Raw genomic sequence first — 15,866 nt, 5'->3', positions numbered from 1 at the left:
ATATATATTTATAAATATATATATATAAAGAAGTATTTAAAATATATATAATAATAATAATAATAATAGCAGCTTATTCTGTCAATGATTTTCTGGCGTCACAATGAAGAATCAGTGAAGTCATGTGGTCATTGAGATCTGAAGGGTTCATCCTCTGGAGAGCAAGAATTCACTTAGTCAATTTCATGGAAATCTTCACGCCTTAAATGTTATAAAGTTCCTAAATAGAATAAAGAAATTGTTACTTTAACTTTTGTTGTAACATTGTTACATAAATATCTTTGTGTTCTGGACGGACAAAAAGACGATTTCTTAAGACTTCAACTTTGATAACTGATCCAAAAGAGAAAAGAAAAAATCTACTTGGGAGGTTAATGTTTAAAAAGTTGCAGATGAAATATAATAAAAAATAAAAAAAATGCTCAAAATGACACGTTAATTATCTTAAATAATAAAGCATTTCTAGAAATACATGTACACACATAAACGGCGTAACAGCGGTAAATAAAGCGTTGTATATTTTAGGCCTTCCACATTAAAACACACATACTGTACGTGGTTTTTCGGGTAAAATAAAGTACTTGAACGCTCCATCTTGGTGATCCACTCATTCCAGAAGGTTTAAGAGTGAATAATAAACATTCAGACATTCAGTGGAAGGTGGATGAGTAAATAAGAAGGCACAAGATTTAAAGCTGGGTATAGAAAATGCATCGCAGCGACAAATTTATGACGAACAATCTATTCAAATGCAAAGTGCCTTCTCTCACGGACGCAACGGACATCGCTCTCTGATTTGGGAAAAAATAAATGCAACGATATTCAAACCCGATTGACCGAATTTTAGCTGGATTCGTTTTTCAAATGCTCGTGATCTGTCCTGTTATGAGACACAGTATATTTTCTTATTCATCGTTTTCTTCATGACGAGTGGTAATAATGGCCAAAACGGAGTTGAAAATACGACCCCAAGTTGTAAAGAATTCATAAATAAAGATATTTTTACATTAAAAAAGGTACCCTGTTGAGTTTCTGACCACATGGGGTGCTGTGGAGTTAAGTTTTGATGAGCGAGTCTTTGAAGCTCACGCTCGACCAAACGGCTGGAAGAACTGAACTCTTTGAACTCAACAGCTGTTGGCAGTCGTGGACTAAAAAAAACTGATTAATGCTCCGAATGTGAATAGAAAACTCCTCGGGGCACCTTTTAAAAAAACCTAACAGTATCCACGATTAATTGCATCGAATTGAGGTCGGCATCCAATTAGGATGAAGCAATAACTCAATGTTATTATCACGTTGGAGTTAGCATAGTGTGACGATATTACGTAAAAAAAGATCAACAATCACAAACAAACTAACTCCTTCATTGCAATCAAAACCTTAAAGGGCCAGCGTCGAGTGTTTTTGGGAAGGATCCTTCAGCATGAATGGAATATAATACGTCTTTATTGGTTTACCGTTAGCTGAAACTAAGAATCGTTGGGTGCACGTTAGCTCAGAATGAGGCCGCCATTTTTTCTACAGTGGCCCAGAGCGGACAAACTGGGTTTTTCCGGGGGTGGGGGTAAATCACTCGGTTGCAATGTGCAACCACGCCACTAGATGCCGCTAAATCCTACAAACTGTTCCTTTAAAAAAAAAAAGTCACATGACGTTCGCCGATGTCCCCAAAAGTTCCACCGATCCACACGAGGCCACCAGCCGGTTACATCAGACTGTCGGTCTGCCAAACCCTCCCATCAATCCACCGCACAGCGGCGCCGGCAAACCCAATTCCTCTTTTCTCCGTCCCGCCGCGCGCTCTTTTTCGGCGCTTTTGTTTTTCGCTCCTTTCCCTTCGCCGCAGTGTCACCCGGTGATGTCGTAGAGCCGGCCGACGCGGCCCAGCCAGTCGCGCAGCGCCTGGCGGACGCGGCCGTCGGCCACGTGGCACGAGAGCTGGCTGAGGCACGGGAAGAGCGCCGGCTGGAGCGCCAGGAACGCCGAGTCGGGCAGGAGGAGGACCTGATTCAGGAGAGTCAAGACCATGCTGGTCCACGCCTGCAGGGGGAGAGGCAAGGAGATGTCAACGAACACACACACACACACACACACACACACACACACACACACACACACACACACACACACACACACACACACACACACACACACACACACACACAGACACACATATATACACACACACACACACACACACACACACACACACACACACACACACACAGTTAAAGGTAAAGTGCTTGTTTTGTAAATATATATACCTCCCTCCCTTTCTTGTTGACCTACTATCCTGTCTCTCTCTCTCTCTTATTTTCTGTCTCTCACTCTCTTACGCTCACTCTCTCTCTCTAAAGTTTTTTTTCTTGTGCATGACGAGGCAGAAAGACCACACACACACACAGACACACACACACACACACACACACACACACACCTGAGGTCCTTTAGTTTAATTTGACTTGTCACTTTTCTGTGAATTTGACTGAATTTGTGTTGGTCTGGTTAATTCTAAGAATAATAACAATTCTTAGTTTTACACACAAAAACTTACACACTGCCCAAATGGACCTTCAAAGACGGGGGAATCTGAACAAATAAAGCTAAAATGTGGCTTATTTTACTATTTTCTGTCATAAAGCCATCCCTGATCTGCCAACAACAACCTTGAACTGCTAATAAATGTTCCGTCACCCCTAATCTCACCTGACTAACTGAAATCAGGTGATCTTTAAGAGGATATTTAACCGTGCGTGGCGGTGAGACGTCTCCGCACCTGTATCTGAGCCTCAGAGTCCCTCATGGAGATGCTGTGGGAGCTGATGTTCGATCCTGATCGCGGCCTCTTCTCCTTCCTCAGAACCTCCGGCCCGGCGCTGACCGAGTGCCTCAACGGGGCCACCTGCTGGTCCACGAGATGTTGGGGCCTCTCCACGGGGCCCCTCCTCTCCCCTGCCGCCCGGCCCTGCTCCTTCATGAACAGGTTGACGTGGCTCTGCGGCGGCGGCTGCTGCTGTTTCCTGCGTTTGTACTCCACCATCAGCTTGCTGATGGTCTTGTCCGTGGCGATGGTGTACAGTTTGTTCCCGGCGCTTTCCCACCATTCCTTTCTCCTCCCGGGTCCGGCGCCGCCGCCGGAGCTCCTCCCACGGAGCCGCCCGTTATCCCCGAGTCCCGCCTCTCGCCTCCGGACCGGAAGTCGCGGGGCAGGCTTCCCGTGCAGCTGCGAGGAGGAAAAATAAAAAAAAGGGGGTCGCTTTAAATGGAACAAGAGGTCAACCAAGTCGCCATGACAACCGCACGACAACGCCGAGAGGCCCGACCTGGACGCCGTGCTGGGCGTGGGCGTGTCTCCCGGTGACCTGTACCCGCCTTCCTCCGACGGCGTCCCCTTCGCCGACAGCCCGCCGGCCGAAGTCGGAGTGGAATTCTCGGACTGGAAGAGTCCTCCTCCTCCTCCTCCTCCTCCTCCTCCTCCTGCTCCTCTCTGCAGCGCCATCTCCTCCAGCGTGCTCTCCAGGTCGCGGTGCATCTGGATGTAGCTGCTGCACAGGTCCATGCACAGCTTGGAGAGGCGCCTGACCAGCCACGCCCAGTCGGCGCCGCTCAGCGGCTGCACGCCGAGAGACGGGACGGGCGCCCGCCAGTGGTGACGTTTATCCCGGCCGCGGGGGGGGCTGACCTGAGGGACCGCCAAAATAAATACATTTATGATATCAGAATGTTAATAATTCAGCTTATTCGTTGCAAGAGGAGGGTGAAGAGTGACGAAACCCTCTGAGGGACGGAGCTGAAATCAAGAGGACATCACTAAAGGGATAACAGGGACAATTTATATATCTTATATTTGTGTCGTCTTGTTTCTATGGTAACCTGTCAATCACTGTGACCTCTTCGTATTTATTAATATACTCTCAGGGCCGATGAGCAGTAATTTTATGACAATTTACACACAGAATTTCTAAGAGATACAGGTGCGGATACAATTTTACCAACACGCATCTTTAAATATCTTTTTTTTCTCTCGTCTGGCATGTTCAAAACATCAGGAGATCTTAAAGGGAAATGACGTGCACTGTTTTCATTGTCTTTTTTCTTTTCTTTTGTTTTATGGCGATTGCTGCTCCTCCATTCTTTACTGTTGTTCTACCTTTTACGACACGTAAAATAAATAAATACAACTTGTTCTCTGCAGTTAATGATCCATCTTTAATTTAAACTATTAAAAGCTTTAATTAATTAACTGAGTAGAAGTTGACTCACTATTTTATTATCTCAATCAAAAAAATATTCTGTATTTCTTTATACACCCATTATTACTGAAGAACAGACGTGTGTGTGTCTGTGTGTGCGCTTGTTGTTGTTGTGTATTTTATTCAGTCAATCATTGCAATACAATATTATTCTCTATAATATACCAAACAGAAAGACTGAAAAGGTATAGTGAAAAGCAAAAATGCTTATATATTCCTATCCTAAATTATTATAATCAAATAAATCAGAACATTTATATAAAATAAAATAAAAATCAACAACAAAAAATCACCTGTGCTGTTTCTTCGAAGATGTCTTCATCTTCTGACGAAGCAGAGCCAGGGAGAGAAGAGTCAGAGCTCCCCTCCTCTTCCTCATACAGCATCCTCTTCACCTAAACACGATTCGTCAAAAACACACGATTGTTAACATGAAATAATAATATGAACTTTATTTATAGAGCACCTTTAAAAACAAAGTTTACGAAGTGCTCTACAGAGAATCAAGGCAAAACAGATAGAATGGTACAAATATAAAATAAAAAAATTAAATACAAAATAAATAAATAAATAAACAGTAAAAGAACTGCATAAAAGGACAACATCACTTTAAAGCTGTTCTTTAGAAATGGCTTTTAAGAAGTGATTTAAACGAACAAAATGTACGAGTTCAGCTCTAAACTTTTTTCTAAAGTTAATTGTTTCCTTATTTATAATAATTTTTCTGCTTTAACATTTTCATTTTTGTGTTTCCTTATGGTCCTTCTTGGCTATATGCATGGTTACTTTTTTACTTTTTGAAAAATGTATTTTTGCGTTTCATTATTCAGCATTCTTTCTTTTGAAAGTTGTATTTCTGTAAAAAATACCTGAAAAAAATATCAAGTATAAAAAAACAAAAAAACAAGTGAAGAGTGTTCATTTTCACATACTTTTTTTATTTATTTTTATGTTTTATTATTATTATACATTCTTTCCTTTGAAGGTTGTATTTCTGTAAAAAATACCAAAATAAAATATAAAGCATACCAAAATAAAAAAAACAAGTAAAGAGTGTTCATTTTTACTTTTTTAAACTTTACTTTTATGTTTCATTATTAATATGCATTTCCTCTTTTGAAGCATGTATTTCTGTAAAAAATACCTAAATAATAAGTATAAAAAAATAAAAAAACCAAGTGAAGAGTTGCTGACCTGCTGTGCGGTCATGCCGTCGTCCTGGCTCAGCGTGGCACACAGCAGGGCCTGGAAGTACAGGTTGAAGCTCATGGCCGACTGGCGGTAAAGGTTAGCCGCCCCGGAGACACCCGACACCTTCATCAGCAGGTACTTCAGACCCGGCCGGGTGTCAAAGTCCCGTGCTGTCCTGCAGAAGAAGAAATCAGGAGGTAAGATAACATCGTGATCATCATTATTTTGGGGATTACACATCTATATCACACTGTCATCTGCATAGGGTTTGAGTGTCTGGTCGCAGTAACCTGTACGAGTCCAGCAGCAGATCCAGGATGATGGCTAAGTTAGTCATGGAGATGTAGCGCAGGAAGCCCACGGTTGCCCGGCCGGGGTCAGAGGTCACGGGCGTGACCTTCTCGTAGCCTTCGGGCTGCTTGACGAACTCCTCCAGCAGGATGTCGTAGAGGTTCTGGAGCAGGACCTGGTGCGACAACAGGCTCACCACGATGGTCCGGAACGGGATCCTGCAGGATTCAGAAAACACCAGGAAGCCGGTCCGATCAGTTCTTGAATGAAATAGGACAATAAAGACAATTTCTTTCATGCGAGGGCGATGTCGAAGACTTACCCTATTTTCCTGCAACCAGCAGAAAGACGGCAGAAAGACAAGCAGAGCGAGGGTTAGAATTTAGACAGATTTTCTGTTTTCGTACATTTTGAACAAAAGAAGAGGGCATGTTTAAGAATTGTAATTTTGTTTTTCTTTGTTAAAGAAATACCGAACCCAAGCAATTAACATTTGGATTTTCAAATTCTCACGCTCTGTTTCATGAAAGCAGGATATGATAACATGATAACATGAAAAGAGTATTATTAAGACGTGATGACAGAAACAAAAGGGTATCTATCAAACTGCACAACTTGATAGAGACTAGTCAGAAAAATAATCTGTTTCCTTGAATTTGCCTCGACGGCCAGCGGAAAATCCAAAAAAAAGAGAAAAGTCGTCGAAAAAAGATGAACTGAATTAACCCCGTTTAACTTATATCAAACTAGAACGGGCACTCGGTAGAGTGCATACCTTCGCCACAGCCACATTTTGGCATTAGTTGCATGCCAATTGGATACAAATTAGGGTAAAAAGAAGATTTTGACCTTTTCATGACCTTGACCTTGACCTTTGACCCGATCGATCCCAAAATCTAATCAAATGGTCTCCGGATAATAACCAATCATCCCACCAAATTTCATGCGATTCGGTTTAATACTTTTTGAGTTATGCGAATAACACGCATACAAATAAATACACAGCGATCAAAACATAACCTTCCGCATTTTCAATGCGAAGGTAACAAACTTTAACACAACTTGTGCAGAATAATCAGAGTCGAAGGAATTAGTTTCCACTTACACTAAAAAAAACTTTATTTGAACCACTGTGGAGACAGTTTAATAGAGGAGCAAAGCCCATGTAAAGGATCAACACCAATGATGTAACTATGGAAACGAGTTCCCCAGGATCAGCAGGGAGATGCCCGTCTCTCCCAGCCACTGTATTACATAACCAGATGCCCTCACCACAACAAAGGATGTTCTGATAGTTTATCTGTTGTTAAACGCTGCCCCAAAATACTTAAATTCATCCGGACTTTTCTCCCTTTTGGTTTTAAAATGTGCAGAATTATGTGAACTCAAACTCTCTCTTCGAGAAAGACTGGCAGGTAACATCCTTAACTTCTGTAATCCATCCGATATTTCCATTTAAAAAAAAGTCTTCTAAATAACTGTAGTGGCTGGAAACGAAAAACACACAGAAAGTCACAAAAAAAGTGTGTCGTCACATGTTATCAGCAACTTTGGCTTTTTAGTACGACATTAGCTCGTAGCCAAAAGTCAAAAAGAGCCTTTTTTTAAATGGTGGAAAAGTATTACTGCACAGTAAATATATATTTTTTTATCTAAATGTAAATTTAATGAATCTAAATGCATGTTTTTACACATTTTGTATCAATAAGGAGGAGTTAAAATGTTTTTTTTTCTAATTAATGTTTTCCAACGCAACAGATTGCCTTATCCCCATTGATTCAGCCTGTTTGTGCACTTTAAAATAAAATGACCTTATATACATTTCAATAGTTGAGACGTGGCTCATGTGCGTATTATTAAGAGTTTTGGTCAGAATGTATTTTGGAGGTCCGGATAAGACGAGTGTGGTTTTAATTTGGGTGTGAAGTTGTAGAATGAGATCAAGTCAGTTCATCCTCATCATGCATCGTGTTGTGTGAGCGTGCGTCGGCGTGCTCGCCGCCCACCTCTTCTGAGCATGCCCGTTGGCCTGCTGGTCGGCCGGCAGCTCGATGATCAGGAGGCACGACTGAGCGTGCTCGAAGCCCTCCTTGTTGTTGGGCGTCTTCGGGGAGCACTGGGTGTCCATCATGAAGACCTGGGGCACAAAGAGGGCCGCAGTGGACTGCTTAGTGGGTCGTGTTTAGTTTATTTAAGTTTTAGTGGCATCCAATATTAAATATTTCATAATAATAAACCAGTTTCCTCTCTTGAGATCAAAAAAACTTGTTTTTGAGAGAAATTTGGTAAAAGATTGCAACATAATTCTGTTGCGCAGTACAAATAATGTGGTTTTAGACATTTATTTACATGCATGTACCATTTTATTCATAGTTTGTAGGTATATTTTTTAGGGCTGTGAAACGATTAACATTTTTAATCGGGTTAATCACAGGTTTTTGTGGATTAATCATGATTAATCACATATTACCGATATTCTCGGTATATTTTGTGAGAACATAGAGATTTATGACAAAAGACGGATATATACATTTATACATTCTTCTATACAATGGTGCTGCAACTCAGCAGTTATTTAGCAGTTTTCTTCCATATGGAACATTAATACATCTTCATCCTAAACAGAATGTTTAACCCTCCTGTTACCTTTCGGTCAATTTGACCCCATTCAATGTTTAATGTCGGTGTTCTTTGGGGTCAATTTGACCCCAGGCTGTTTTTCACTGTCAAACATATAAGAAATATCAACTTTTTTATTTATTTAAAGGGCTATTTAGGTAGTCAACAAACAAACATAAAGTACCTCACACTTAAACTTGGGAAGCAATATTCATTCTAATAATTTTCTGGAGGTTTTAATTCAAATTGTTAAAATATGTAAATGTAAAGGTAACAGGGAGGGGTTACAGATTTTTTTTTTTCTTTGTCAACCATTAACTCCACCATGATACAATGCAAAAGTGAAGGATTGGACAAATTTTTTTTTTGTTCGGTCCCGATGCGCCATCGCGGAGCTTCCGCATCCACGACGGAGAGATCGATATGTAAACGCAATCGAGAGAGACAGAAACATGTACATAATGTCATGCGATTACCGACATCACGCCGCGATCGACTGGCAGGTCGCGATCGACGTGTTGAGACCCTGATCTACAGGAAGTAAAAGTCGTAACAAGGTTTCCGGAGGTGAAGCTGCGGAAGGATCATTACCGATGAACAGACCGTCTGCATGAGAGCGGACAGAGTTCAGATTGAAGTGGTGTATTGGAAGCTCATTTTGCAAGTGACTTTCTTTTCGTCCCAACGACCAACAACAGACGGATTGGAAGCTCATTCTGCGCATGCGTTAAATGCGTTAAAAAAAAAAAACTAGTTAAACCTGTAATTGAATTAACTGAGTTAACGCGTTATTTTTCACAGCACTAATATTTTTACAAGAGATGTGAAGAGTTTAAGGGCTTTATGGCCCTTTTATCTCTTTACACGTGTGTCTTAGGACACTTGTGCCTCATTATATAGAGAGCTGAGATTGTTTTGCAATTCTGTAAAATGTAAAACACATGTATGTGTCATATGCAAGGGGCTTATGAAAGGTGAATTCAAGAAATTGTGTAAAATCGAGAGAAAATCACCCCAGCCCCCAGAGGGTTAATGCTAAAAAAAAAATAGATGAATGAATGAAAATATAAAAAAGTTGTACTCAAGCATAGCTGGACCTCTTCGCTGTCCTGCTAAAATAAAAAGGTGGACTTGGTTCTCACGCTGCGTTTAAATCTGACCTGCTGAGCCATGGCTCTGATCCTCCAGTACTCGGCCTCGGCTGCAGGGGAGTGGGACGGAGCCGCCACCTTCACCTCGCAGGCGTCCCCAGAGAAACTGTCCGAACCGCTGTGAAAACACGCCAGGAGGTTCTACAGGAGGAGAGAGAGAGAGAGGAGTGTTTCAATGGAGGGAACATCTTCATTGAGTTACTCGCACAACCTCTGGACAACCAGTAACAACCAGTGTTATTACGTGTTATCATGCACTTTACACATGAGGCAATAACACTTCTATAATATGGAGCTTCGGGTAATATTGTGAAAACCGGTATATTATATTTTTCATTAAAACTACAAGTGTTCCCAGCAGATGAACTTCTTTTTTTAAATTCCCCCCCATGATGAACTCAGGAGGTCTTACACAGTTTAATACAGCCTGTACATTAAACCTCATGTGACCTGAATGCAGTGCTTATAAAATAATAATAATAATTCAGCTTTTCTATAGAAACCAGTGAAAGGTTGCGTGTTGACGTGTGTGAGAGCATAAGCTACACGTTAAGGACTGAGCCGTGTTTAAGGGCCGACGCTCCACCCTGTACAGGCTGCGGGTGTTTCAGGCAAAGGTAAAGTGCTTGTGCTTTTTGTGTGTATATATATATATATATATATATATATACACACACAAATATAATATATATATATCTATATATCTATATCTATATATGTAAATAAATATATATTTCCCTCCCTTTCTTGTTGACCTACTAATCTCTCTCTCTCTCTCTCTCTCTCTCCCTCCCTCTCTTCCTCTCTCCTCTCTCTCTCTCTCTCTCTCCCTCTCTCCAATGTTTTTGTTGTTGTGCATGACGAGGCAGAAAGACCACACACACACACACACACACACACACACACACACACACACACACACACACACACACACACACACACACACACACACACACACACACACACACACACACACACACACACACACACACACACACACACACACACACACACACACACACACACACGCTCTCTAAGATGTAAAGCTGCTTAACTGCAGGAACACACAACATCCACCAAACAAAATGCCTGGCAGAGTGTCACCACTACAGACACATACATACACACACAGACACACACACACACACAAGGTTACGAGCCGTCCCCTGTGGAGCTGAAATGGAACAACAGGGGTCGGATCCCAGACTCTAAAATCTCCCAGCGGACTAAACCACAGCAGGTAGTCCCATCAGAACCAAATTAACACAAATTAACACAAATGAATCCACCGATTTGACTTCTTCAGTCCTGAAACCTTTTTTCTTCTTCTAATGGAGCAACAAAATGTATAAAAAACTTGGATTGTATATGTTGTATATAAACATGAACTTATTCCCTTGTCAGATAATCAATAAAACCCTCACAGATAAATTATTGGACGTAAAATTCTGCCAATTTGAAACTGCTTTAAAAGACTACATTTAGGTATTAAATGTGTGTGTGTGTGTGTGTGTGTGTGTGTGCACCTTGACAGGCTCTAATGTAGCAGAGAAGGCGTCCTGCAGAGCACAGCAGGCCAACCTCCACATTTCCTCCGTGAACACCGGACCCACTGTGACCAGGACGTACCTGAGAGAGACGGGTCGCCATAGCAACGTCAGCGGTTAGGTCAGAGAGAGGAAAGGTGATCGGAAAACACTTTTACAATGATGTTGGTATTATTTAGAATTCTTGTTCATGTAAATCCCACCAAAAAAGTATATATATATATATATATATATATATACACAGCATATATCTAAGGTCTGGAAGGATGCTGTGGTCCCTGTTCCAAAATCCATTTGCCCGAAAAGTTTAAATGATTTAGACCAATTGCTCTCACATCAATTTTAAGTAAGGTAAGGTCAGAGAGCGAGAGTGAGAGAAAGAGCAAGAGAGAAAGAGAGAGAGGGAGACAGAGAGCGAGAAACAGCGAGAGAGCGAGACAAAGAGCGAGAGAGACAGAGAGCGAGACAGAGAGCGAGAGAGAGAGAGCGAGACAGAGAGCGAGAGAGAGAGAGAGAGCGAGAGAGAGAGAGAGAGACAGAGAGAGAGAGAGCGAGAGAGAGAGCGAGACAGAGAGCGAGAGAGAGAGAGAGAGAGCGAGAGAGAGAGACTAAAAGACAGAGACAAAGAGAGAGACAGAGAGCGAGAAAGAGAGCGAGACAGAGAGCGAGAGAGACTAAAAGACAGAGACAAAGAGAGAGACAGAGAGCGAGAAAGAGAGCGAGAGAGACTAAAAGACAGAGACAAAGAGAGAGAGAGACAGAGAGTGAGAGAGCTAGAGAGACAAAAAGTCAGAGAGACAAAGAGAGAGAGAGACAGAGAGTGAGAGAGCTAGAGAGAGAGATTGAGAACCGGCTCTCTGTGCGTTCGTGTGATTCTCAACGAGGAGGTGCTGACTCACCTGATGCAGGAGCAGCCGACTCTGGAGATCGTCTCCGCCGGCTCGGACACGCACGCCACGAGCAGCTTGAACAGGTCCTTCAACATCAGGTTGATCAGAGACTCGTACCCAACATCTGCAACACACACACACACACACACACACACACACGGGATTGGAGATGGAGCGGCCTCAGTTTCATGACAAATGTGAAGGTTGTACCGTGTGGAAAATGGGAAGAAAGAAGAGAAGACCTCCCCCCCTCCCTTCCCCCGCTGCGTCTCACCCGTGTGGATGAAGCTGTTGACGTGCTCCACCACCAGCTCGCAGCACAGGCCGATGGCGTGCTTGAAGTTGGCGGCGGCCACGTCCCAGTAGGAGTGGTCGCCGTGGCTACGCTGCAGCCACAGCGCCATGACGGGGAGCAGCAGCTGGATGACGGAGAAGATGGCGAAGCCCGGACCTGAAGGGAGGAGACGCAGCAAATTACAGAGGAGAAGAGGGAGGAGGAGAGGGAGGAGGAGAGAGGAGGAGGAGAGGGAGTAGGAGAGAGATGGAGAGGGGAGGAGGAAAGGGACAAGGAGAGAGGAGGAGGGAGGAGGAGAGAGATGGAGAGGGGAGGAGGAGAGGGACAAGGAGAGAGGGGAGAGGGAGGAGGAGAAGGATGAGGAAAGGGAGGAGAAGAGGGGGGAGGAGATAGAAGAGGAGAGAGAGGAGGAGAGAGAAGAGGAGAGGGGAGGAGGAGAGGGACAAGGAGAGGGACAAGGAGAGAGGAGGAGAGGGAGGAGGAGAGAGAGGAGGAGAGGGGAGGAGGAGAGGGACAAGGAGAGAGGAGGAGAGAGAGGAGGAGAGGGAGGAGGAGAGGGACAAGGAGAGAGGAGGAGAGAGAGGAGGAGAGGGGAGGAGGAGAGGGACAAGGAGAGAGGAGGAGGAGAGGGACAAGGAGAGAGGAGGAGAGGGAGGAGGAGAGAGAGGAGGAGAGGAGAGAGAGAGAGGGAGGAGGAGAGGGACAAGGAGAGAGGAGGAGAGGGAGGAGGAGAGAGATGGAGAGGGGAGGAGGAGAGGGAGGAGGAGAGAGATGGAGAGGGGAGGAGGAGAGGGACAAGGAGAGAGGAGGAGAGAGATGGAGAGGGGAGGAGGAGAGGGACAAGGAGAGAGGAGGAGAGGGAGGAGAAGAGGGGGGAGGAGATAGAAGAGGAGAGAGAGGAGGCGAGAGAGGGGGAGAGGGATCCTCCTCTGTCCTCCATAGAAGTTTTTCTTCTATTTTTTGGGAGTTTTTCCTGATCCGATGTGAGAGGTCAGAGGTCAAAGGTCAGGGGTGTCGTACAGACTGTAAAGCCCTCTGAGGCACATTTGTAATTTTTGATATCGGGTTCTATAAAATCATCTGAATTGAACTTGAATTGAGGTCATGTGACACATTTGGCCCTCCAAGAACAATTCCACTTCCACTTTCTTTTTTTGTTTGTTTTTATGTAAAGGATCGCTGTCCTTTTTAAATTGTCCGAAAAACAAAATGTCTGCGTGTGACCTGGCACGTCGATGAGCCCCCGCAGCAGCGTGAACAGCAGCTCCAGGGTCGGCGGCTGGTGTTGCCGGGGGCAGTTGGACACCGCCGCCGTGAGCTGCTCCAGCAGCAGAATCCACACCTGGATCAGACCTGAGGACGTCACGTTTGATTTTTCATTCATTTTTGAAAGAACAAAAAGGACTACGAAAATGGAGATGAGAGAAAACACGCGTGTTACCCGTGTCGTCGTCGAACTCCTGCAGGACGCAGTCCATCCCGTTCTCGGTGCTGATGGAGCGTTCCTGCGACCTCATCGGCAGGCTGGCGAGCCGCGCCCCCAGGAACACCGGCTTATTCTGCATCTTGTATATCTCGGCCAGCAGCTGTCAAATCAAACGCTTATCGCTACGTCACGTGATCAATAACGTGCGCGGACGCCTCTCGCCCGATCGGTATTTGGGACTAATAATCTCGTGAAGTACAGAAAAATATTTAATGTCATATTATGGCACTTGGCTGGACCCCTATTTGTATTCATCTAGTTCATTTGGAAAATCTAAATAAATCTAATAAAAAAATAAAAAATAAAAAAGGGTCGAGAACTTTTACTTTGAAAATATTTTACAAAAGAAATTTAAATAAAAATTATAACTTTTTGCTGCAATAATTAGCTCATAACACAATAAAAACATCGTACCTGTGAACACCTGCGGAGGTAGTCCAGAGCAGGCAGGCAGAGGTCAGTGGAGCTGAAGCCCGACGGATGGACACAGTCTCCAATCTCCCTGTAGTCCACTTCTCCTACACACACACACACACACACACACACACACACACACACACACACACACACACACACACACACACACACACACACACACACACACACACACACACACGCACACGCACGATAATGACTTGCAAAGCTATTGTTGCTGTGCAAGGTGACTTTTGTATACGATGGAAAAACAAGCAGAACTGTGAAAGCTCAAAGTCATGAAGCTGATTAATGAGGCGACAATACAGATTCTCTCTGTAATGTTTTTTTTAGTTTTATTTTTTTTAGTTTGCCACAGTATTTGGTCAGTGCTCTATGAAATGTTACATCTTAAAATATCATCTGAAATAAAATTTATTTATTTTATATATTTTACATTTTTATTCTATTTATTTCAAATGATTTCGAATTTATTTTAAATTTATTTTAAATATATTTTAAATTTATTTTAAATTTATTTAACCAGGAAAAGCCTCATTAAAAATCTCCTTGACTAGAGTGTCCTGACAGCAGCAGCACATTACACAAAGTTTCAGACAATACAACATAAAACAGGGACAGTCAAAATAAAAATGTAAATAAAAAAAAGAAGAAGATAATTTGTAATCGTGCAAGAAGAAAACGTGGGAAATTGCAAATATATATATATATATATATAGATATACACACACACACACATGTACAAAACAAACCGGGAAGAGGAAGCGGGGACAGGTGAGACGAACCTAAGCCTTTAACGAACTTCATGAGGCACATGATGTAGTCGGTGGCCGCGTTGGCAAACACCTGGATGTTATCGGTGTTGATGAACGCCTCAAAGACATCGAACACCGGAGCCTGGGACTTCCCTAGAGGGAGGAGGAGAAGGTGGAGAGAGACGAGGAGAGGGAGGAGAGAGAGGAGAGGGAGGAGAGGGAGAGAGGAGAGGGAGAAGGAGGAGAGAGACGAGGAGAGGGAGAAGGAGAGGGAGGAGGAGAGGGAGAGAGAGGAGGAGAGAGACGAGGATAGGGAGAGAGGAGAGGGAGGAGAGAGACGAGGATGGGGAGAGAGGAGAGGGAGGAGGAGGAGAGAGACGAGGAGAGGGAGAGAGGAGAGGGAGAAGGAGAGAGAGGAGGAGAAAGAGGAGGAGACGGAGGAGAGGGAGGAGAGGGAGGAGAGGGATGAGGATAGGGAGAGAGGAGGAGAAAGAGGAGGAGAGGGAGGAGAGAAAGCAGGAGAGGGAGGATGAGAGGAGGAGAGGGAGGAGGAGAGGAAAGAGGAAAGGAAGGATGAGAGGGAGGAGAAGAAAGAGTCGACGGAGAGTGTTAGAGGAAGTGAGGAGAAAGGAATTTATTATTATTACATTTTAAAAAAAAGATGTTTAATTCCAGGACTTTTCCAGGTGTTCCAGGTGTTCCAGGTGTTCCAGGTGTTCCCCGTCTCACGGAGCGGCCACACGTACCCATGGAGTACTCCCCCAGCAGGTATTCCTTGGTGTCCGTCTTGCTGCTGTGGACGGTCCTCAGAGCGCTGAACAGAGGCCTCCACCCAGACAGGATCTGAGGGGAGTACATCTCCACCAGCTCGCCGATGGAGGTGATCACCTGCGGGGACACCGACACGTGAAGGAGGAGGCGCTCCACGCGCTGGAGGAATGCGTCCGCGC

At 43.9% G+C, this 15,866-nt stretch overlaps 1 protein-coding gene across 1 annotated transcript in view; it reads right to left on the bottom strand.

Annotated features, from left to right (window-relative positions):
* Window positions 1-428: 428 nt before the first annotated feature.
* arfgef3 (ARFGEF family member 3) overlaps window positions 429-15,866 on the bottom strand; it is a 42,267-nt gene continuing 26,829 nt past the window's right edge. The window contains exons 27-42 of the mRNA XM_056436105.1: window positions 15,663-15,804; window positions 14,947-15,069; window positions 14,141-14,244; window positions 13,682-13,826; window positions 13,465-13,593; window positions 12,220-12,396; window positions 11,955-12,069; window positions 11,035-11,137; window positions 9,518-9,649; window positions 7,745-7,875; window positions 5,738-5,956; window positions 5,451-5,622; window positions 4,550-4,651; window positions 3,366-3,685; window positions 2,780-3,188; window positions 429-2,043 (exon numbers count right to left, since the gene is read on the bottom strand). Of these exons, the coding sequence (XP_056292080.1) occupies window positions 1,852-2,043; window positions 2,780-3,188; window positions 3,366-3,685; window positions 4,550-4,651; window positions 5,451-5,622; window positions 5,738-5,956; window positions 7,745-7,875; window positions 9,518-9,649; window positions 11,035-11,137; window positions 11,955-12,069; window positions 12,220-12,396; window positions 13,465-13,593; window positions 13,682-13,826; window positions 14,141-14,244; window positions 14,947-15,069; window positions 15,663-15,804 (2,715 nt within the window). The 3' untranslated portion in view covers window positions 429-1,851. The remainder of the gene's footprint in view (window positions 2,044-2,779; window positions 3,189-3,365; window positions 3,686-4,549; window positions 4,652-5,450; window positions 5,623-5,737; window positions 5,957-7,744; window positions 7,876-9,517; window positions 9,650-11,034; window positions 11,138-11,954; window positions 12,070-12,219; window positions 12,397-13,464; window positions 13,594-13,681; window positions 13,827-14,140; window positions 14,245-14,946; window positions 15,070-15,662; window positions 15,805-15,866) is intronic.

Source organism: Pseudoliparis swirei, chromosome 17, assembly GCF_029220125.1.
Source record: "Pseudoliparis swirei isolate HS2019 ecotype Mariana Trench chromosome 17, NWPU_hadal_v1, whole genome shotgun sequence".
NCBI classification, from domain to species: domain Eukaryota; kingdom Metazoa; phylum Chordata; class Actinopteri; order Perciformes; family Liparidae; genus Pseudoliparis; species Pseudoliparis swirei.
The sequence above is the reverse complement of the archived record's forward strand: the minus strand, read 5'-3'. Positions and strand labels throughout refer to the sequence as shown.